At 39.6% G+C, this 21,569-nt stretch overlaps 6 protein-coding genes across 16 annotated transcripts; 3 read left to right on the top strand and 3 right to left on the bottom strand.

Annotated features, from left to right (window-relative positions):
* Positions 1–483: 483 nt before the first annotated feature.
* Positions 484–4,396, top strand: ova (ovaries absent). Of its 3 annotated transcripts, none has more exons than XM_017170608.3 (5): positions 484–607; positions 2,080–2,330; positions 2,486–2,683; positions 2,742–2,906; positions 2,970–4,396. In XM_017170608.3, the coding sequence occupies exons 2-5, from the start codon at positions 2,085–2,087 to the stop codon at positions 4,278–4,280; spliced, it is 1,920 nt and encodes a 639-aa protein (XP_017026097.1). In that variant the 5' UTR covers positions 484–607; positions 2,080–2,084; the 3' UTR covers positions 4,281–4,396. The 3 variants fall into 3 exon arrangements, with proteins under 3 accessions (XP_017026097.1, XP_070145215.1, XP_070145216.1); XM_070289114.1 differs by lacking the exon at positions 484–607 and adding an exon at positions 1,278–1,296; XM_070289115.1 differs by lacking the exon at positions 484–607 and adding an exon at positions 1,512–1,667.
* A 767-nt stretch (positions 4,397–5,163) lies between these two features.
* On the top strand, positions 5,164–7,246 carry LOC108077279 (LIM domain transcription factor LMO4.2). 4 transcript variants are annotated; one of them, XM_017170553.3, is made up of 6 exons: positions 5,164–5,321; positions 5,958–6,079; positions 6,172–6,480; positions 6,544–6,697; positions 6,763–6,954; positions 7,012–7,246. In XM_017170553.3, the coding sequence occupies exons 3-6, from the start codon at positions 6,234–6,236 to the stop codon at positions 7,142–7,144; spliced, it is 726 nt and encodes a 241-aa protein (XP_017026042.1). In that variant the 5' UTR covers positions 5,164–5,321; positions 5,958–6,079; positions 6,172–6,233; the 3' UTR covers positions 7,145–7,246. The 4 variants fall into 4 exon arrangements, with proteins under 4 accessions (XP_017026042.1, XP_017026046.1, XP_017026044.1 ...); XM_017170555.3 differs by having other exon boundaries at positions 5,166–5,317; XM_017170556.3 differs by lacking the exon at positions 5,164–5,321 and adding an exon at positions 5,557–5,575.
* Positions 7,247–7,308: 62 nt separating this feature from the next.
* Bcs1 (Bcs1 chaperone) lies at positions 7,309–9,101 on the bottom strand. Of its 2 annotated transcripts, none has more exons than XM_017170552.2 (2): positions 9,061–9,101; positions 7,309–8,616 (listed from the first exon to the last, which is right to left on the bottom strand). In XM_017170552.2, exon 2 carries the CDS (start codon positions 8,609–8,611, stop codon positions 7,316–7,318), a length of 1,296 nt encoding a protein of 431 aa, XP_017026041.1. In that variant the 5' UTR covers positions 8,612–8,616; positions 9,061–9,101; the 3' UTR covers positions 7,309–7,315. The 2 variants fall into 2 exon arrangements, with proteins under 2 accessions (XP_017026041.1, XP_017026040.1); XM_017170551.3 differs by lacking the exon at positions 9,061–9,101 and adding an exon at positions 8,700–9,015.
* Positions 9,102–9,694: 593 nt separating this feature from the next.
* Positions 9,695–10,865, bottom strand: Prosalpha6 (Proteasome alpha6 subunit). The gene is made up of 3 exons (XM_017169929.3): positions 10,766–10,865; positions 10,069–10,704; positions 9,695–10,009 (listed from the first exon to the last, which is right to left on the bottom strand). The coding sequence occupies exons 1-3, from the start codon at positions 10,766–10,768 to the stop codon at positions 9,791–9,793; spliced, it is 858 nt and encodes a 285-aa protein (XP_017025418.1). The 5' UTR covers positions 10,769–10,865; the 3' UTR covers positions 9,695–9,790.
* Positions 10,866–11,248: 383 nt separating this feature from the next.
* Npc1a (Niemann-Pick type C-1a) lies at positions 11,249–18,788 on the top strand. Of its 4 annotated transcripts, none has more exons than XM_017170345.2 (12): positions 11,249–11,385; positions 12,980–13,090; positions 13,800–13,970; positions 14,035–14,191; positions 14,315–14,391; positions 14,463–14,681; positions 14,754–14,946; positions 15,479–15,798; positions 15,860–16,150; positions 16,222–17,617; positions 17,684–18,550; positions 18,612–18,788. In XM_017170345.2, exons 2-12 carry the CDS (start codon positions 12,998–13,000, stop codon positions 18,692–18,694), a joined length of 3,867 nt encoding a protein of 1,288 aa, XP_017025834.1. In that variant the 5' UTR covers positions 11,249–11,385; positions 12,980–12,997; the 3' UTR covers positions 18,695–18,788. The 4 variants fall into 4 exon arrangements, with proteins under 4 accessions (XP_017025834.1, XP_070139618.1, XP_017025835.1 ...); XM_070283517.1 differs by lacking the exon at positions 11,249–11,385 and adding an exon at positions 11,466–11,572; XM_017170346.3 differs by lacking the exon at positions 11,249–11,385 and adding an exon at positions 11,872–11,898.
* Positions 18,786–21,489, bottom strand: ath (ATP-dependent RNA helicase DHX33). Of its 2 annotated transcripts, none has more exons than XM_017170348.2 (5): positions 21,388–21,489; positions 20,373–21,275; positions 20,221–20,296; positions 19,370–20,152; positions 18,786–19,298 (listed from the first exon to the last, which is right to left on the bottom strand). In XM_017170348.2, the coding sequence occupies exons 2-5, from the start codon at positions 21,230–21,232 to the stop codon at positions 18,915–18,917; spliced, it is 2,103 nt and encodes a 700-aa protein (XP_017025837.1). In that variant the 5' UTR covers positions 21,233–21,275; positions 21,388–21,489; the 3' UTR covers positions 18,786–18,914. The 2 variants fall into 2 exon arrangements, with proteins under 2 accessions (XP_017025837.1, XP_017025838.1); XM_017170349.2 differs by having other exon boundaries at positions 20,373–21,318; positions 21,388–21,458.
* Positions 21,490–21,569: the final 80 nt, after the last annotated feature.

Genomic DNA, 21,569 nt, shown 5'->3' with positions numbered 1-21,569 from the left:
TACTTCCAACAATAGTTTTCGTGTATGCTGGAACGGTGGGATGGAATATGTTTACGGCCAGAAGAAACTGTGTTAATTGTGCGTTCACACAAAGTGCATACCGTGAACATATATTATAATAAACTCCGTCTGCCGTTTTATTTAGGAATTAGCTTGCACTGCTGTCGCTGAACATTTTTTTTGTATTTTTACATTTTTATCTGGTGCAAGATAAGTTATTTTCGCAGACATCTTCATCTATTATGCCATTCCAAAAGTAACAAGGTAGAACGATGCTAAAATGTAATAGCTTTTTTATTTAAAATTGTGTTAAGTATTCCTTAAATTGTAATAAATATATTACAAATTGAAGAACATACAAGTAGATATTTTTACATAAAAATGTAAAAATAAGAGTTTTTGTTCCAATTCCGTGTTTCATTTTCAATGGTTAATGTATATTCACAATCGATTTCTGCATTATGTCTTACTTAAACCATTCGATATCATCTACAACAAATTAATTTTTTACGAAGAAAGTGTTGTGTATTGTTACTACTATGTTATCATATTTGTGATTGTGGATTCTCTCCTTGTCTTGCGTTCTGTTCATCATTGCGATCCTTTGGTGCGTTCTCATAGTGGTATAATTTGTATAGAAGTTATTGAGACTGTTCTCTATTGGTTTTTTTCCTGATATATATGCATATATATAGCATTGAGCATTCCAGAGCAGCTAATATAATTTAGTGACTAAATTTTGTTCTGTAACATCTACCTTACATTCAAATCATCGATCTAATTAAACCTACTTTTTAATTCTGCAATCATTTTCGTCGAGTGTATACATACACTCGTCTAAATCAGATGTGGTATTTATACCACAGCATAGAAACTGTGTGATTGCTCCGTAAAACATATGACAATTTTACAGTGTATATATTATTCATAAGTGCTAGTGTGTGTGTGCGTGAGTCTGCCAGCGTATGTATGTGTTTTTGGAAGGAAGCAGCCAGGCAGCAAAAGTTGAATTTGCCAAGTTATTCTAGTTCCCTTAGTATACATTGAATGTATGTGTGCGTGTGGATACATGTACACATACTATGAAAGCCATTCGTGGTTTTTGCAGTAAAGCAATCTCAGCAGTAGGACATAAAATTTACGGGCTCGTCGCTTCGCTAGGTCATCTAACATAACGGGGCTTTGTGGGATAACTTCAACTCCACATACAAATTGCTTAACATGGAACGAAGCTCGAATTCATACCCTCAAATCATTCCCAAATGTGGTCGCCAGATTCGTTAAGTGGAATGAATGGTAAGGCGTGTAACCACTAGATTTTGGTCTAAGCAAGATGGCAGCTCATAATATAAAACAGATAAACAATAAATAGAGAAGGGAGGGGATACAAAAATTAAAAAAAAAGTTTGTCAATTGTTGTTGTACGAACGCACGACGAAAAAGTGTGACCGTATTTAAGAAAATTGCTATATTGAAAATGTAATCATAAACCTATACGGACCTATAAAGACTAGTTTAAATTATCTGGCTGTGTTATCCTAAATTCAACATTTCTTAGATCCATACAAAAAATTAAAAAACAAAAAAGGAATTATCCCTTGAGTTATCGGACATCTGTTCATCAGCTGTTTCTTATTTTTTCTCTTTAGTGACATTTTCAAGACAAGGTAAATAAGTTTCCTGATAATAAATAATATATTCAGAAAAAAAGTAAAGCTACACTTCAAGCTCTTTTAATAAAATGATCTACGAAAATAGAACAAAATGGCCGCCAACGTCAACCTACACTAATCGATAAACGCAGTCTAATAAATTCTACTGATGTAGATACAAAAAATTCCTACGCTACCCTCGAACGGCTTAGTATAAGAGTTTCCTTACGGATCGATTAAATATCAATTTGTCACTTAGTTTAACTTTGCAACCGGTGGTTTTCTTAATCATTTATGAACCGATTCTCTCTCCCTCAAAGAACAGAATGAAGGACCTTTTTTTAAGCAATCCTTGTAGACAGATTTGCTTGCCTCTGGAAACTAATAATTATTTAATGAAGCAATTCTTATTCTTTTGTAATTTCAGTGACAATGGATGAAAAAGATAAAGCTCAGCACAACATGATTTCCAACTTACCACTGCTGTTTGCTAACGGATATCCGACATCCCTAGAGAAAATAACGGAGCCGCAACTAGAAAATTTCATTCCATTCATGGTGCAGTGCTCATTAGGACATATAAACTTACCAAAGAAAGTGGATTGCAGTGAACCAGAATGGTGGCCCGAAAATGCCCCATTCGAGATTCCGTTGAAAAAGCCAAAAGCGTTTGTTGGGGTAAGTTTTTATTTAACCTTAACTTTAATTTTGTCTTTAAAGAAGCAGATATAATGTAAACCTCACTCAGTTGGGCCTTGGTTTTGATATCAATTGAAATAACACCCAAGGATATGCTACAATTAATATCAATTACTCTCTCCTTCTCTTTGTAGAATTGGATGGAGAAAATGAAAGAGATTGTGGTCATATGCTATCAATTTCACAAAAGCCTATTCCTATTAAGATTTTGCAACGATTTAGCTGCTTACGAGCACGCCAGCTTGAGATTTATAAACAATTATAACTCAACGACATCACTGTATGACAGAAGGAACAACAAATTGCTAGTGACATTTCGCAATGAAAATATGGTAAGTACCAGTTAATATTTAACTAACTATAGCGCTTACTTACTGCAAATATTTGCAGTCGTATGACAGACAGCAAAAGAATAGAAAGTGCTTGTTGCTGCAAAAGAATAACAACAGTTCATTAAATGAAAACTCACAACACATGATGGTTGAGCCACCACCCTTTGATATTTATCTATGCGACAACTGTGATGCTGAACTTTATTCAAAAGAAGCTATACTGGTAAGTAGATATAGAGTGAAAAACCCCGAACAAATACTTTAAATAACATTTATGGCATGGCAGGAACACGAAAATATTTGTTGCATGGAGGACGATGTTATACTTTGTGATTCGCCAGAGCCATCAGATAACAATAAATGCGAAGGAAAAAATGAGGATGACGAACTGCGCAACGCCTTTCTCTTGAACTTTGCCCTGCAATCAAAGTTTTCGGACGCCAGCTGCTTATCGAATGAAAAACAAAAAACCTACTCATTCAGTGAAGAAGCATCAACGGAAACATCCAGTAGAAGCCGTCGATTGCCGTCACGAAGAAATCGCACAGTTCATTCGTTCAGTCGATGCTCGTTTATCCCAATATCATCACCTGCGGGCCAGCAATTATTAAAGACGACAAAGCAAACGATATCGATGGATTATATATCGGAGAGACAGGAGCGCTTGGATCGATTTTGTTACACGCCCTTAATTTCAAAATCGAACGCATCGAAGCAAAAGATTTTCGAAAAGAAGTCTGGCAGCATGAACGTTCATTGTACATTCAAGAAATCCCATGAACACAATTTTCACATTTATACATTTCCGCGACGTCAGTTTGTTAAACGCCGGGATACCACTGAGAATTTTCTGTTTTTGAACTCGCCGCTAATCAAGCAATGCCGTCCAATTTCAGTTCGATTGAAAAAGATATCGGAACAACAGATGGTGATGGAGGAGCAGAGCCAGGTTGCTGCAAATACAAAACTAAATATAAGACTAACGCGCCACAATTCGCTCAATTCGCATTGGAGGATCTCGCCATCAAGCGAAGTAGTTGTCGACACGATTGACTTGTGCTCCTCAGAAGACGATGATGATGAGAGTAGTACTAAAGTGCTCGGCTCCGATGCGCTAACCATAATCAAACTAACGCATAACAATAACAATAAAAGGTCCAGCAGGCGAACCAATGACTCAAGCAAATGTCCCTCTGAGCCAGAATCATCGTCGGCTGCCGATAATGGTTCGGTTAAGCCCCTGCAACAGTCGTTATACATTTTTTCAAATTATAAGGCTAACTCAGTATTTAGTCGTTGCACTGTTGACACAATTACAAACCATTCATTGGTTAGCTCGCTAACCACATCGAATACCTTTACCGACACGCAGGAGCAGCACAGGAAGGAATACAATCAAGAGAATTGCAATTTTTCCAAGAAATTGGTTCGACTTACAGACTGGTACGCCCACTCGGCGGCGGCGGCGGCTAATACGGAGAAGAGCCCATCAAACCCGATCACTACTGAGAGTAGTAGTACGTTTGACCCACTCTCCTCGGCAGTTCAGCCGTTCAATAGCACGGGGCGAATAATTTCCATTGATTTAACATCATAGATTTATTCTTAATCTAATAGTTAAGTTACTAAATTGTTATTTTGCGCAGGATAAAAATTAAATTCTAGAATTACCATATTTGAATAAATAATTTGTTTAAATACTTTTATATTTAATGCTGCATATTTATTGTTTTAACCTTAAGAATGAACAAATCAAGAACTTTTTAATAGATATGATGGTACACAACAGGAAAGGGGTCAGGTAAGAGTGACCTTTAAGAAGCGTGCCGGAAGTTAAACATTACTGGCTGCCAAGATCCATGCTTTCACGATGGCAGCAAAGTAAACATTCTAATCTCAATTTATTTCTGGATTACATTATTGCAAATTGAATCATTAAATTTCCATATAATCAACCATAAATTCAAAACGTTAGGAACGCTTACGTCAATGCTATGAGAAGCGCCGAGAAAGGCTGCGTGAGTGAGAGAGAAAGAGAGTTTATGGCGAGAGTGTTTGCTACCTCTCTATGCACTTTTCGTAATAGGCACCCAAACAGAAAGTAGAAATTCTGGATAAATTAAAAATGGTCTTATCTAACAGTAGATGTAAAATTTTATTAAAAAACAACAGCTATATGATATAAACGTCTAATCCGGCCCATTCCGACTTCTATAAGAATAGCCAGAAAAATTTATCGATTAACGCATATCAACATTTTTTCAATTTTCAAACTATCATGATTTTTGGATAATACTATAGCAAGAATTGCAATAAATATTAATTAATTAATTGTAGCTACAAAAACTTTATGATATTTAATTAATTCCGTTAAAAAAATTACTAACCTGGCGAGAAAATCGCTAGACAGCCAGCACAGAATGCGATATTTTCCCTCGTAAAACACGAATAAGTGAATTCAACGATTAAAATCGAAAAGTGCACGGAACACCCTGTGGAATCGCGGATTGCTTGCTGTCATATCTATAAATTAGTAAAGTCGTATACAAGAAATGGTGTTTGAAACTAAAACGATTTTACTGTTCCTCATGGTGTCGTCTGAGAATTTTTCGCTTTTAAATAATTAATTGATGAGTGCGTAAGTTGAAAAGTACATTTTGATTTACAATTGGTTTAATGCTGTGTGTTTAAAATGAACAAAAACTATGTACATACATATATATGTACACAAAAATTTTGCAATGTGCGACTGACAGCAAATAAGTTTTGTTAAATATGAACAAAAAGTTTAGCATTAGCTACAAGATGCTCCATGGTGCGCGAATCCATTTACGAAAATTAATTATTGATTAATCTATCGGCATAAGACCGCAGCTTTACGCACAGATGTATGTAAGTATGTACATATTTAGACGTACATACATCAGGCATTCGCTGTGGCAGCAATGCAAAATGGATCAAAAATTAATTTCAAATTGGTTATAAAATATTACATTGATAGGTGGCGTTCCTTCAGTGTTCATGTCGATAATTGCTGAAGAAGCTGTTTAATCACCAGTTCCCTCCCGTCATCGATTAAGAAATTAATATTTTATCCAGTGGAGTGAGCCTCATATTCTTAACTGTTTTTAAATTTATGATGTACAAATGTACACAGAAAAAAAAAGGTTTTTTTTTTAAATCTTAAATATGCAAGTCATAAAACAGGCACATAAATATGTGTCCTTATAGAAACAATTTCTTTTTAACCCAAATTAATTTCATATTATTTTAGATATATTTACCTTTTATTTGTACATTGTGGATTATATTTTGACCAACGGATATTTCATGGTCAAGGCACTAGGATTATGGAGTTCTTACAAGTTTGATCTTCATATTAACGAGCTTCGAAAGGTTGGTCCACCCAAATATAATACCAAAAGTTTAATTTTAATCAGACCTTGTAAAAGTATATTATAAACTCGTATTTTCTTGTTTATTTCCAGGGTTTATACTATAAACAGGACCTTTATGCCTTTTACGACTTAAGTCATCAACATTTTTAGCAATGAATGCTACGTTCCATTCATACAGAGACATACTAGCGGCACATCATCAAGACTCATCTAGTCCCGAGAACTTCGCCCCCATAGTAATTGATTATAGGAACTCGAATCACACCAAGGACATTGTCGAAACCAACTCGAATATATCTTCGTCTCAGCTATCGTTCATGGACGAATCTTCAAACGATTTCAATAATCAACAGCTAATTCACTCCAACTCTCTTATTAAAGTGTGTGGTGGTTGTGGCGGTAAGAACTGGTAAAACCCAACTAACCTAACTCAACAATTAATGTATTTTGATTTAATTGCAGATAAAATAAGTGATAGATATCTTTTATACGCTCTAGACAGATATTGGCACAATGGTTGCCTTAAATGTCACTGTTGCGGCGCAATGCTAGCAGAGGTGGGTTCCAGCTGTTTTACGAGGCGAGGCCTGATTCTTTGCAAAAAGGACTATTCCAGGTAAGATATTCCCTTACGTATTGCAATTTATTATAATTGAAAATCGTGTAAACCCCTTTTTCCAGTATGTTTGGCTGCTCTGGAGTTTGTTCTGGTTGTGGCGAAACTATTCCTCCGAGCGAACTAGTAGCGAAGGCCCTAACTGGCATAAATAATATTGATTTACAAAATCAACAAAAACAAATAATTAATTGCGTATTTCATCTAAGGTGCTTTAGTTGTGCTAAGTGTGGATCCAGTCTGCGCCCAGGCGACAGGTGAGTGCACTTCTTGAACCTTCTTCTCATTGATTTAAAACGACTTGTTATCCCCAGGTATACTATGTTAGGAGCAAGCTTGGTTTGTGAGCAGGATTGGCACAAATTACTTAAGGGGCCCGCTAACTCGAATGGAACGCTCGGACAAAGGAAAGGAAAGGTGGGAAGGCCGAGAAGATCAAAGGACTAATCAAATTTAAATGTCACATAAAATATATACATATATTTTAGAACATAGTTCATATTTTTAAATTACCTATAAAAATGTAATTAAATCATAATATATAAAATATTATGTTGGTTTTAGGGTATCATTGCTGCCGAATAGTTTTGTCCAGTTAAACAATTATTAGCTTAGTTTTTAATTATTTTTTTTATTGTCGCCCAAAACATTCTCCCAAATATCTTCACACGAATCAATAACTGTCTGCGGCGAGGATAACTTGTGTTTCATAAAGAAACCCTGAACTTGGGCAGGACTCACAGAACGGTCAAAGGAATTTACTCTTTTAGCGAACTCCTCCGCCTTCGTGGACTCACTGTGACCGAAGAAGTTCTTGAACATTTTCTCCAACTGATACGGCGTGCAATAGCCAATGTATTCCTTTAGGTCGATTCTGCCCGGCCGGATTAGTGCGGGATCCAAGCGATCTATATAGTTGGTGGTCATGAAAACTATGCGAGCCTCCGTCGAGCCCACGCCATCCAAGCAGTTGAGGAGTCCACTGAACGTTATCCTATTCAAACCATCGAAAGCCGACTTCTGCTGCGAACTCTGCTCTCGCGACACAAAGGCGGCGTCAATGTCCTCCAGAAGAATGATACTCTGTTCCGGGGCCACGTTTAGCAGGTGGTTAAGTCGGTCGTCGGTTAGGCCCCGTTCCGATAGATTCAACAGGCATACACTGTACTCCAGCTCCCCAGCCAGGGCAGTGATAAAGCTGGATTTGCCACAGCCCGGAGGCCCGTATAGGAGATAGCCCCGGCGGTAAGGGATTCCGCGTTGCGTGTACCACAGGGAGCTCTTGATAAAGTCCTGGCAATCGGCAACTATCTTCTGGGAAGTGCCCCTGTCCAAGACCACCGAGGCGGTGGGACGTCGTCGTCGAGGATGTCCGAAGGGTCTCCATTCGGCGCCCATCGCCGTGTACAGCACCGTCTTGCCTTCGGTGGCCTCCAGGGCCAAATGCCGCGCCTCTTCCAGGATGTCAAAATAGATTTGTTTGTTGTTGCCAAAGGCAGTTAGGGTCACCGTTTCCCACGGAACGCCCATGTGCAAGTCCAGAGTTTGCTGCTCCCTGGTCCGCTCCACCTGAATCCAGTTCCCCTTGTAGCTGAACAGATGCTTGCCAATGCTGGGTATAAAGTCATAGGTGGTCTTTATCTGGCCGCTGTCGCTTTGCAGAAAGGTGGTTTCCACACTTAGATGTTGCGTTTTGCGGGCGCCTCGGATTGTAATCCATTTCAACAGCCACTGGTAGGATTTGTCCCGGCATGGCACTTCCAGCGTAATCATGCAGTGTCGCCGGAACAGTATTAGTCCCCCCTGCAGACCCTTCCTTAAAATGGCAGCTGCTGCTCCAACGCCGAATAATCCAAAGCCAGCGCCAAAGTACGGATTGGACGATAGACTGGACACAAGATCCGGCAGAGTCATCTTGTCTGTAAGAAAGGCATTGCTTTATAAATTTTTGTTTTGGTAAGTGCTCCTTGATCTTTTTCATGGTAAACTTTATTTACACAACCTGTTGATAATCTTTAAGTTATAGCATTTAAATTAATCCTCCAGATCCAACATTTCAGGTTTACATTCACTTCTCTCTTTGTGTTTAATTTATTTCCATACATACAAATCTACTGTGTGTTATAGAGATTATTAAACTAATATGTTATTAAATCAAACTTTTTAATTAACTAAATGGAGATCTAAATAGTAAACTTTCGTTATGTAATTATTAAAAATTGGAATTTAAAACCAAAATATGTAAAGAAAACGTAGTCTTTTATTCTCATCATCTTAATGATTTGCAGATGTTTAAAACTTATCATTCACAAAACGGAATATATTTAGTTTTTATAAAATAAGAAAAAGAATAATAATAATACCGGCATGGAACAGTGTGCCCAAAATTCAATGAACGTGAAATACCTTGCCCCTACGGGAATGTGATGATGGAATGATGGAATATGAAACGTAGAGGCTTTTTATATTTCATTTAAAACCAACTAAAAAATAATACAAATAAATAAGAATACAAATGAAAATAAAATAAATAATAATTCATAACAAATAAAATAATTTTTAAACCTTACTTTATTTACACATTTTTATTAAAATTATTCATTTATATTTATTAAAATGATTTGCCAAATATATAATTATTTTTTAAAGAGCCCCAGGAAACATGCACCAACGTGATACAAAAAAATAAACATATTTTTCCTTGTAAACTTGATTAATCTTAAATGCGTTTCACACAAGTGAAAATTAAATTTTAAACCCCCTTTTTTAATCAGTATTTTACATTTTTTGAAAAATCGAATTTAAAAAATAAAATTGTTTAATGCACAATTACTATTATACTTTTAGTAGTTGTTGTAGTTGTTTAGTAGTTTAGTTGGAATACATCTTTTTGCGTTTCATCGGTAGATGAAGTTTACAGTCTGTATATTCCTCTTTTTTAGGTCATTTTTTCTTTGCTGCTTATATCCTTTCCCCCCAACGTAAACATCTAGTAAGTTCCGTTTTAAGAAATATGCAAATGCATTACAAAGTTTATTTTAACCTCCCATCCAACATTTTGAATGCTTAAGACGACTTCGAACTCCTGTGTGATTAACGCTCCTCCGTGGCTACAGCAACTTGAGGATCCCTTGGACCGGCATCAGGGTCATCCGATGTGGACGGGCGATTATCGTCGTCATCATCGTCGCCAGGTCTGCGCGGATCAGCAGGAGCACCCCTTGCCTTAGCCCATTCGAGATACTTGGCGTTCTCCTCCTCCGAGAGAATTTTGAAGGGCTGATTCTTGCCGACGATGGCCACAGTTATGCTCTGAAAAGCAAATAAGCATTTATAGTGGAAATTTCAATACAATCCTCGAGGAAACTTACATACTGGGATGGAGTGTCGCGGCTCTGGTGCTCATCAGTGGGCAGGGTACCCAGAATGGCGTTGATGCCATGACAGATGATGTCATCCTTGGAACAGTCCAAGAAACTGTTCAGATTGCGGTCCAAATAGGTGCGTGCGCTTTGTGAACGCGATCCAATGGAATTGGCCTTGCAATTAAAAAAGGTCGCCGACGGAGTGACCTGATAGATGTGCGGCCCCTTCTCATCGTAGCCGGCGACGAGCAGGCCCACGCCATACGGACGGCGATCGTAGCGCTGAGTGGTGGTCTGCATTTTGTTGCCCAGGTTCGTGATCAAGCGGGTCACCGGGTAAGTGAAGTCGTAAGAGTGTTTGTAGTTCAGGCACTCCGCACGCAAGTACTTGCTAAGCACACGGGCATCCGCAGTTATGCCAGCAATGGATATACCCAAGTGGTCGTCGATGGGGATAATCTTGCGTTGGGAAGCCGACAGCTCCGATGCCGGCTTGCACAGGGCTACGAGCACAGCGGTGTCTCGATTCTTTAGCCCCACAGTAGCCGTGCCGAGCTTCACGGCTTCCATGGCATACTCCACCTGATGCAGACGTCCTTGAGGACTCCACACGGTAACATCACTATCATATTGGTTGCGAAACTGGAATCAGGGCGATTAGTTTTTTATAAAGCTTTATATTTTTATTTAAAATTAACTTTACCATGACTTTTGTATTAGAAGCGGAATATGACAATGACAAGTAGAAATACTCGATAGTTAGATATGGCAGAGACAAACAAACAATATATCGGAGAGACGGAACTGTTTGACAATTTCCCTCGAAAATGGAACAGTGAAATAGTGCATTTTTTTCGCGCCCGTGCAAAAGCCTTATTGAAAATGAATTAGACGTTGTTTTTTTAGCGACCTTTCTTTCCTTGAACAGTAATTTAATTAGATTTATTTTTATTTCTTTAATATCTATCAACTAAAGAAAATAAAGGCGCCTTAAACATACTTATCCTTGCCTAAATTTAAATAATACAAAACATTGTTTTCAGGATTAAAACCATTGTATTATTACCTAGGCAAATGATTATGCAGGGAGGTAATTCCAATAAATTACTAATTGCAAAATACATAATTACAGAACATTTCACATTCCAGTGTTCATTTTCCAATATTCTCATTTAGCGACATATGAATGTATATCGATTGTATGCACTCGATTGGTTTGAAAGTTGCTCCAACAGTCAATGGGAGTGTTTACATTTTAATTGTATATTTCGGTTACAAATCTCACACTCTCCTGTTTTCGGCTCTCCTGATTTGGAAACGAGGGTTAGTAGCTCCAAGTCAAGCTAAATTGAGAAGGTTATTTACGTGATTCACCCGTCAAATGTAGTGGATTATTGAAAAGTGATATTTGCGACATCAATCAATCAACAAAAATTGTGGAAAAAAGTGAAATTTCAGTGCCGTTAGCGAAAGTGTTTGATTTAATTTAATAAAGGAACCTTTTCCTAAGGTGACTTCATGCACATTCACGCACACACACACACAGCCCTGGGGATGTGTAGACGAATATGAGGAACAAAGAAAACATTTTATTGGCTCGGCGCAATACTGGTGTTTACAATTAACGATTTGCTGAAAGTGATAGCTAGCTAGCATGTTTCTCCTGAACTTGCGTGCCTTTTATCAACTGGCGGCTACAAGGTTTCTGTGGACAGTCATATTTAAGAATGCAGTGACACCCGCATATCAATAAGACTGTGAGGCAGCAGCACAAATACATAAAACATTGGATCCGTTGCGGAATTTTTATTCCCTGCGGTTGCTATGTACATCGAGGTAGTATCGGCTATTGCACCGTCAGCTGTTTGTACATAATGCACATAAGTTCATGTGCATGTATGTGTGTGTGTGTACACTCCATAATAAAATTACCCATTCCATTACCGGGCCACTAGTTGCATCATCAGTTTCGCAGTAGCCGTAGTCTTAACCAGTTACCGTACAACGAGATTTAGCGCGAAATATAGCATATTATTGTCCAAGGGCGCCCAGCCCCACTTACTCCCCTGGCTGTCCATGCTGTATGAACTAATGTATGTACATAGTTTAATCTTTCATTGTTAATAATATTTATTCTTCTGTGCGAAGTGGTTACTAATGGCTTCGATTTCTTAATAAATCAAGTGATTATTTTCTTATGACTCAGAAAGCCAGACTTTGTCTTGATATGAAGCTATTGAACTTTCTTTGTATTTTATTTTTACTGTGAATATGTATGTTATCAGGATTTGCGACTGAAATAAAAAAAGTTTAATTCCTATAAAATAATGCTTAAATATTTATAAATTTATAACATAAACTTGACTTTCATTTTATAATTTTAAAATAATAAACATATTAAAAATTATACAAAAATATTTTATCTTAGTTCCGTATTTTAACCAAATTGTTATGGAAATTAGCTGGATAGGCAATTAAAAATAACTTATCCAACCATAAAAGCTCATGATTACACTCGTAATATTCCGACTGAATGGACTTTAAAACCTAGCGATAAAACAGTTAATCGCTAGAGCTCCATCTGAAAAGGAATATTTCGTATTTTGCTGGTGATCTGGAGAGTGTTCGTGGAACTTCCATGCTCAGATCCCAAGTGTTCCAACAGCCGGATACACCGACTAACTTCACATTCTTTACGCGAATAAATGTTTATCTAATTGATTCGAAAATCGCCTTTCTTCTCTGAATTTCAATTAGTTTTTGCATGAACACAACGGATAACCAGCGGGCGGAATTATTTTCGGTTTAGCATCCGAAGGGAACTGAGATCTAAAGCGATCAAAGAGTGTACTGCAATGTTTATTTAATTGTCTACATTTCATTTAGTTTACTAAAATCGCATTTGGTATATTTACAGATATGCAATTGTGATAGGATGCGGTCAACGATTCCACTCAGGAGTACTGCTTTCGGAGTGCACATCCTCTTAGCCGTTGTATTTTGCACTTTAATTCAATTATCAAAACAGGTGAGTGCAGTTTAAAGCTTTTAAATATTACTAAATCCTGGTTGGGTACCAAGTTTCAAGTTCTAAAATCCCTTAAAGACAAAGGAAAACGCAAAAGCGCGAAATAATTTTTTTTTTATAAAATTGTTATCGCTGTAAGCTGAACAATATTGTGCAAATTGCCCATGGAGCATCTGTTTTCAAATGTTTAAGAATACCTGCTGCAGGCTTGACGTCATCTTTAATATACTAATATACACATAAAAATGAATTCGAGTGAGTCAAAACAGATGCAAGCTAATTTTCTTTTTAAACAACCCAAATAATAGTTCAACATGGCTGTGAAGTGTGTGAAAAGTACGAAATATAAGTCCTCTCGACTTATTTATTCTTTATGCATATATTCCTGATCAGCATCAACAGCCGGTGTGATCTGGTCATGTCTGTTAAAACAATAATTAGTCTTACCAAGTTAGCTTCTTTGTTTTGTTTTCAATAACATAGATTTTTGTTTGATATTCATTTATAGTGATATTTGATTTATTTAACTAGTGATTTACATTCCTAGTTGGCATAGTTTATATGCCATGACTTTATATGACTGAAAAGGTTAGTGATTCGATCTCTTTGTGATCCCTGTACACCGAATGTACTCAAAAGTTGATGTCACATTTATTATCCACTTATAAACAAGGTTATTTAAAGCTTTATTTAATGAATATAATTGAAGGACTGCGTTTGGTATGGCGTTTGTAACACCGAGGAGACCGGCCACAGCCAAAACTGTCCCTATAATGGCACAGCCAGGGAAATGCCTTCGGATGGCTTGGAGTTGCTGAAAGATCGATGTGGATTCCTGATGGAGAATAGTGGCAACGAATTTTGCTGTGACAAGCAACAGGTAAGAAATCCTTAATTGCTAATAATTTGTGCATGTATTTTTAAAATTATTTTATTTTTTTTAGGTGGAAATTTTGAATAAAAATGTTAAGCTGGCCGCTAATTTTTTGGATAGATGTCCGTCCTGCATGGAGAATCTTGTTCGGCACATCTGCCAGTTCACATGTTCCTCACAGCAATCTGATTTTATGCATGTGGCGGAGACGAAAAATAATGCAAAAGGTTCGAAAACTAATTACTAAGTTCAGAGTTTATGCGTTAACCTTGATTTTCTCGAGTTTTACGTTTTTTTTTTTACTAATTTAAAGTCAAAGCTGACGCCAATTTTCTTAAAATATATTTCAGGTATTTCCTACATCAGCGCCGTTGATTTGCATATATCGACGGAGTATATAAATAAGACTTATAAATCATGCTCTCAGGTATATACATTCTTTTTTTTTTATAAAATGATGGATTAATTTAGCTAAATACTTGTTTTTTCTTTGCCAAGGTTTCCGTACCGCAAACAGGTCAATTAGCTCTTGACTTAATGTGCGGTTCTTACTCAGCATCTCGTTGCAATCCCACAAAATGGTTCAACTTTATGGGCGACGGTACAAGCCCATATGTTCCTTTTCAAATAACGTACATACAGCATGAGCCCAAAGACAAGAGCAATGATTTTAGGCCAACCAATCCAAAGACCATACCTTGTAACCAAGCGGTCAGCGTAAGTAGCTGGGATAATTATAATAATTCCATATAAATATTTTAATATTTAATATTTTATATATTTATATAGAGCAAACTGCCCGCTTGTTCTTGCTCGGACTGTGACCTATCCTGTCCTCAGGCCCCGCCCGAACCGCCGCCACCAGAGCCCTTCAAAATTGCAGGTCAAGACCCCTATTTCGTTATTATGGCTGCCGTTTTTATTGTTGGAGTTTTGGTATTTCTTATGGGATCGTTTCTGTTTACACAAAGTTCGTCAATGGGTGAGTTTTAGTGATTTCTTTCTAGTGCATAATTATTACCAACCAACTACAGTTAACAAGAAAGAAAGTCGAAGTTTGTATACCCTTGCAGTTCATAAATCAATCATAACTTGGCCAAAAATGCATTAATTTCGTTTTGGAAAACAGTTTTGAATTAGTTTTTACAGGGCTAACAAATCTGTTAAATTTCAAGTGATTCAAATTTTTGCCAAATTTTGACAATTTTAACGATGTAACCCCTTATCAAATTTTGAAAAAATGACAAAAAAAAAATGTCTTTCCGACATGGCTAGAAAGATTCGCCTGTTAATGCTGATCAAGAATATATATGATTTATGGCGTCGGAAATAATTCCTTCATTGCTTTTTAAGATTTTGACTAAATGTATAATACCCTGCAAGGGCATTAAAACATAAACTTTGAAAGCATTTAAAAGTTGAATTTTTTTGTTATAACCCTTTTTCCCCCCACAATCGATAACTTATTTTAAAATAAAATTGATTCAATGGTTAAATTCATTTCCCTCCTTTAGATGACAGCTTTCAAATCGATGGGAATGATGTCTCGGATGAACTGGCGTTTAGGGAGAACGATTCTTATTTCGACAAGCTGGGAGCTCGAACGGAATTATTACTGCAAAATGTATTCACCAAAGGTGGCACATTCTTCGCCAGCAATCCCTGGATGACTCTATTCGCTGGAGCCTCGCTGGTCGTGATCCTGGGCTACGGCATTACCTACATAGACATAACAACCGATCCGGTTAAGCTATGGGCATCACCAAATTCAAAATCGCGGCTCGAGCGAGAGTTCTTTGACACCAAGTTTGCGCCATTCTATCGGCTAGAACAGGTAATAATATAAGATCTCGTTTCGTGTAGATAATACATAAACCGTAACCAATCTTTTGTAGGTCATTATCAAAGCGGTTAATCTGCCGCAAATAGTTCACAACACCTCGAATGGCCCGATAACGTTTGGCCCCGTTTTTGATAGAGAGTTTTTGACCAATGTCCTAAATCTTCAAGAGGGCATCAGGAAGATCGAGGCCAACGGGACAATGCTGAAGGATATATGCTTTGCGCCGCTATCGGATGATGAGGACGAAATAGAGGACTCGAGTTGTGTGGTTCAATCGATATGGGGCTACTTCCAAGATGATCCCAGTCGATTGGATGATAATGACGATGATAATGGCTTTAATGTGAGTGTAGCTCTACAATAAGCTCTATATTTAGTTTCCAGGGAGAAACAAAAACCCTCTATCTATTTCAGGTTACCTACTTGGATTCTTTGTACGACTGTATCAGCAATCCGTACCTATGCCTGGCTCCTTACGGCGGTCCCGTTGATCCGGCCATAGCCCTGGGCGGCTTTCTCAAGCCCGGCGACCAGCTGACTGGAAATACCAAGTACGAGCTGGGGAACGCTTTGATCTTGACGTTTCTGGTGAGGAATCATCACAACAAAACGGACCTGCAGAAGGCCCTGCAGTGGGAGAAAAAGTTTATTGAGTTTATGACCAACTATACCAAGAACAGCAGCAGACCCGAGCACATGGACATTGCCTTCACCTCGGAGAGATCGATAGAGGACGAACTCAATAGGGAATCGCAATCGGATGTCCTAACGATATTGGTATCCTATCTCATTATGTTCATGTACATTGCGATATCGCTGGGCCATGTCAAGGAGTTCAAGCGCGTTTTCATCGACAGCAAGATCACACTGGGCATTGGCGGAGTCATCATTGTCCTGGCCTCGGTTGTATCATCCGTTGGCCTCTTTGGCTACATTGGGTTGCCGGCCACGCTAATTATTGTCGAGGTTATACCTTTTTTGGTGCTGGCCGTCGGCGTTGATAACATCTTTATTCTGGTCCAAACGCATCAGCGCGATCTCCGCCAGCCCAATGAGACTCTGGAGCAGCAGATTGGCCGAATACTGGGTCGTGTGGGGCCCAGTATGCTGCTCACATCGTTGAGCGAAAGCTTTTGCTTCTTTCTTGGCGGCCTTTCTGATATGCCGGCGGTGAGGGCTTTTGCCCTGTATGCCGGCGTTGCCCTAATCATTGACTTCTTACTGCAAATAACCTGTTTTGTTAGCGTTTTTACCTTGGATACCAGGAGGAGAGAGGAAAATCGCATGGACATTTGTTGTTTCATCAAGGGAAAGAAGCCTGATGGTATTGCCAGCAACGAGGAGGGACTTTTGTACAAGTTTTTCAGCAGTGTTTACGTTCCGTTCCTGATGAAGAAGGTGGTGCGGGCCAGCGTAATGGTCATCTTCTTCGCCTGGCTGTGCTTCAGCATTGCCATTGCGCCCAAGATAGACATTGGTCTCGACCAGGAATTGGCCATGCCGGAAGACAGCTTTGTCCTACACTATTTCCAGTCCCTGAACGAAAATCTTAACATTGGGCCGCCCGTTTACTTTGTGCTGAAGGGCAACCTGAGCTATACGAACACATCGGTTCAGAACCTGGTTTGTGCTGGTCGATATTGCAACGATGACAGCGTCCTGACACAAATTTATCTGGCCAGCCGGCACTCAAATAAGACGTACATAGCCCGTCCGGCGTCCAGTTGGATGGACGATTACTTTGACTGGTCGGCGGCATCCTCCTGCTGCAAATACAATCCAGACAGTGGCGGCTTTTGTCCACATCAAGGTGAACCTTATAATAGTAAATAATAGTAATAGTGATCTAAATTGATTTTTTCTCCAACTATTTCAGATACTTCCTGTAAGCGATGTGAAATCGGAAAGAACTCGCTTCAGCGACCCGACGAGCAGAGCTTTGAAAAGTATCTGCCCTTCTTCCTCAAGGATAATCCCGATGATTCGTGCGCCAAGGCCGGTCATGCAGCCTATGGCGGTGCTGTTCGTTACTCCACCGCCAGTGAACGACTGAACATTGAGGCGTCCTATTTTATGGGCTATCATACGATACTAAAGACCTCGTCCGACTATTTCCTGGCCCTGGAATCGGCCAGAAAGATATCGTCGAACATCACCCAGATGTTGCAGGGCAGACTAATGTCGAACGGAGTTCCTATAGAGTCGGCACTGACCGTCGAAGTTTTCCCCTATTCAGTATTCTATGTTTTTTACGAACAATATCTGACCATGTGGTCGGACACGCTGCAGAGCATGGGCATCTCAGTACTTTCCATATTCGTTGTTACCTTCGTTCTGATGGGCTTCGACGTTCATTCCGCGCTAGTTGTTGTGATCACGATAACGATGATCGTTGTTAATTTAGGTGGCCTTATGTATTATTGGAATATTTCGTTGAACGCAGTTTCCTTAGTTAATCTCGTTATGGCCGTGGGAATATCGGTCGAGTTCTGTTCGCACCTGGTGCACAGCTTCTCCATTTCGAGGTCGATCAGTCAGATTGATCGGGCGGCGGATAGCCTGTCGAAAATGGGCAGCTCCATATTCTCGGGCATCACGCTAACCAAATTTGCAGGCATCCTAGTGTTGGCCTTTGCCAAGAGTCAGATATTTCAGGTATTTTATTTCCGCATGTATCTGGGAATAGTTGTAATTGGGGCGGCGCATGGCCTGATATTCCTGCCGGTCTTATTAAGTTATATTGGTAAGTTCAATAACATATTTCATTTCAACTCGTAAATATTGATTGTTTCTTCCTATTTCAGGGGCTCCTGTAAGTAATGCTAGACTTAGGTTCCACAGACAGGCTGCTCTCGATCAGGAGACAGCCCTCGCGGGAATTCTTTAGATGAATACACCTTAGTTATATGGCATTAATCTCAAAAGAATATTTTAAATGTTAACTGGTTAAGGTAAAATAAATAATCTAAACGTAAACGTAATTGTGGTCTTTATGTATTCCTTTTTTGTTACCTGTATTGTTATGCTTTCGTTAAACGTAATAAAAGACTCGAATACCAAAGAAAAAATCCAAATTTACTTGCCTAAAAGCATTTGTACTTTATTTCTCATCTGGTGGGTATATTCTTAACGAACGGCACTATCTCTTTGATCCATTCGATGGATATTTCCGAGACCTGGCGCAGAAAAGTCTGCTCTGTCTGCACTATTTCCGTGAAAATGATATAGTTTGGCTTGTACTTGCCGTGAAGGACACTCGAGGGGTGAATTTTGGCACGAATGTTGCCCGAAACGGTTACATAAAATCCGTCCCTTTGCAGGACGGCAATGTTTTCAAAAAATCCATTTAGAATACATTTTTTCAACATTTCAATATCATCGGAACTGTTTAGCGCCAAGTCCATACCCGTGCTTATTTCGGTCAATTGGCGGCGCACATTTCGAGCATAGGTCAAGCTGCGTAGATTTAAATAGTTGTCGTGACACCACACCTGCAATTGTGAGAGAAAAAAATTAAGATTATGCTACTTAAATAGAAGAAAGTTTGGGAATTACTGCATACCTTTGGTTTTTCTGTTTTTAAAAATGCATTAAACACATTGAGCAGCGTTAGATGGTCTCCGTGCTTGGACTGGAACTTGGCATGAGCCAGGCTGGCCATTTCGTTTTTATCGCTGTTAGATATGAAAACATGATCGCTGGAGAGGACAGAGACCAGGCTCAGGATTTCCTCCATGCAGCCAAAGGTTGATGCCGTTAGCAAAAGCTTTGAGTATTTCGGATCCAGAGGATACTGCACCATTTGACGGCCCAACGGCGTTATGTGCGAAACTGAACCAATCTTGATGGCACCCAGAGCATCCAGGCTCTTGTAGGCGCTCCTCAGGCCCTCTTCCGACGGAGCGTCTAGGAAGTCGAAATTATTGCAGTCTATATCCAGGGCCAGAAGCTGAAGTACCATTGCCGTGGGGTTTGTACGTAGTATTTCTGGTTGGGTGGCCTCTGGAAAAGATTCCATTTCTTCTTTTGTATACGCTCGATAGCAAGTTCCGGCCGAATCACGACCTGCCCGTCCGGTTCTCTGCCAGGCCTGAGCTTGGGATATGCGCACAGACTTTAGGACATCCAAACCGTCGGCAGAGTTGAACGATTTCTCCTTCACAAAGCCGCAATCGATGACACACCGGATGCCCGGTATGGTAATCGAGGTTTCAGCTATATTTGTGGCCAATATCACCTTCCGGATGTTGGCCGGCGTTGGAGCAAAGCATTCCAATTGCTTGGCCTGCGACAATTGGGCGTACAATGTGTATACGCGGAGATCCGTACTACCAGCTAGGTCAACCTAAAAGTAAGGAGAAGCTTCCTTATATTTCTTTGTACTCTTTGTGGCAATTTAAAATAATAACTTACCTTGGCCAACTGACGTATTTGATGGGCTAGTGCTTCAATTTCCTCTTGCCCTGTTAGGAAGATTAAAACGTCATGGCTGTAACAATAATTTAGTTCGGTAAAATTAAAAAAAAAATATACAAAATGAACGAATTGTTTACAAGACTACCTACTTTCTTGGCGTTGTGCGGTGGATGTGGAAGAGCGTTACCAGCACGGAGTGGACATAATCCTCCTGCTTCTCCTTGGCATGCATCACGCGAACGGGATACGTCCTGCCCTCCAGATACATTCCGCGGCAGTTGAAATACTTTCCAAAATGATCGATATCCATGGTGGCGGATGTGACCACTACCTTTAAGCTGCCCAATTTCTGTCGCCGCCTCTCTTTTTGAGCCTCCTTCACAATGCCAAACAGCAAGTCGGCGTTAACGGTGCGTTCGTGAGCCTCATCCAGAATAATTGCAGAGTATTTGAGCAGTAGACGATCTTTGATCGATTCCCGCAACAGAACGCCGTCCGTGAGGAAACGGATTTTGGTACGCTTCGAGGTGACATCCTCGAAACGAACTGTGTAGCCCACAGTGTCGCCTATGCCCCCGGCCAGCTCTTGGGCCACGCGCCTGGCCACGGTAATGGCTGCTACGCGACGTGGCTGCGTGATTCCAATCATTCCGTTCTTGGCATATCCCGCATGCAGCAGGAACTGTGGAATCTGTGTGGTCTTGCCCGAGCCCGTTTCACTCATGATCAGCACCGTGTCGTTCAGCTCCAGCTCCTTGAGGATTCTCTGGCGGCAGTTGAAGACGGGCAGCGACTTTTGGTGCTGCTCGATGGTGGCTCGCTTGCTGGTTAGCAGAACAGGTGCGATCGTCTGCCTAACCTGTTGTGTAGTCGCCGCCGTGAGATGGATCTTCTTCTCCATAATGGGACTGCTGGCCATAGCCTCGTGCTTGCGCTTTATGGAGAATTTTACCGACGTAGCGCCGCCTCCGTTTTCTCCCCTGGTTGTGGCCATATATTTGGACTCCATTATTTACAGTCTCGTCGTCGGCCAGCACGTTTCTGGATTCGGACTTGGAAATATGTAAACAATGATTAAAACCCACCCAGGACAGCCTTAAAGACAATAATAAATAAGCGAAAGCGTGGCAACTTAATAATGTACGGCAATGCCAAGTACTTTACCTTTTAATCCTAATTCTATTTAAAAGTAACCCTGAAAAATATTTTACAAAACTCGACACGGCGGAGCAACAGGCGAGCGTTTATCGGTTATCGAAATTAGTGTGGCCAGTATATAACTTTGCTAAGCATATGTTAATAAAATTCATTAATTATGTTATATTTACAGTTAACTAACTTTAAGC

This window comes from Drosophila kikkawai, chromosome 2L (assembly GCF_030179895.1).
Source record: "Drosophila kikkawai strain 14028-0561.14 chromosome 2L, DkikHiC1v2, whole genome shotgun sequence".
Classification (NCBI taxonomy): Eukaryota; Metazoa; Arthropoda; class Insecta; order Diptera; family Drosophilidae; genus Drosophila; species Drosophila kikkawai.
Note: the sequence above shows the minus strand (reverse complement) of the source record. Positions and strands in the feature narration are given on the sequence as shown.

Bases quoted from the DNA above. Each gene is read 5' to 3' on its own strand.
- Bcs1 (XM_017170552.2), bottom strand. From the start codon at position 8,611: ATGACTCTGCCGGATCTTGTGTCCAGTCTATCGTCCAATCCGTACTTT.
- LOC108077279 (XM_017170553.3), top strand. From the start codon at position 6,234: ATGAATGCTACGTTCCATTCATACAGAGACATACTAGCGGCACATCAT. The intron at 6,698-6,762 runs GTAAGATATTCC...CCCTTTTTCCAG, and splicing joins TGCAAAAAGGACTATTCCAG to TATGTTTGGCTGCTCTGGAG. The intron at 6,955-7,011 runs GTGAGTGCACTT...TGTTATCCCCAG, and splicing joins AGTCTGCGCCCAGGCGACAG to GTATACTATGTTAGGAGCAA.
- Npc1a (XM_017170346.3), top strand. The intron at 14,682-14,753 runs GTAAGTAGCTGG...ATATTTATATAG, and splicing joins CTTGTAACCAAGCGGTCAGC to AGCAAACTGCCCGCTTGTTC. The intron at 17,618-17,683 runs GTGAACCTTATA...CAACTATTTCAG, and splicing joins CGGCTTTTGTCCACATCAAG to ATACTTCCTGTAAGCGATGT.
- ath (XM_017170348.2), bottom strand. From the start codon at position 21,232: ATGGAGTCCAAATATATGGCCACAACCAGGGGAGAAAACGGAGGCGGC. The intron at 20,153-20,220 runs GTAAGTTATTAT...CCTTACTTTTAG, and splicing joins AAATACGTCAGTTGGCCAAG to GTTGACCTAGCTGGTAGTAC. The intron at 19,299-19,369 runs GTATGCAGTAAT...TCACAATTGCAG, and splicing joins TAAAAACAGAAAAACCAAAG to GTGTGGTGTCACGACAACTA.
- ova (XM_070289114.1), top strand. The intron at 2,684-2,741 runs GTAAGTACCAGT...AAATATTTGCAG, and splicing joins CATTTCGCAATGAAAATATG to TCGTATGACAGACAGCAAAA. The intron at 2,907-2,969 runs GTAAGTAGATAT...ATGGCATGGCAG, and splicing joins ATTCAAAAGAAGCTATACTG to GAACACGAAAATATTTGTTG.
- Prosalpha6 (XM_017169929.3), bottom strand. The intron at 10,010-10,068 runs GTAAGTTTCCTC...TTTGCTTTTCAG, and splicing joins GCGACACTCCATCCCAGTAT to AGCATAACTGTGGCCATCGT.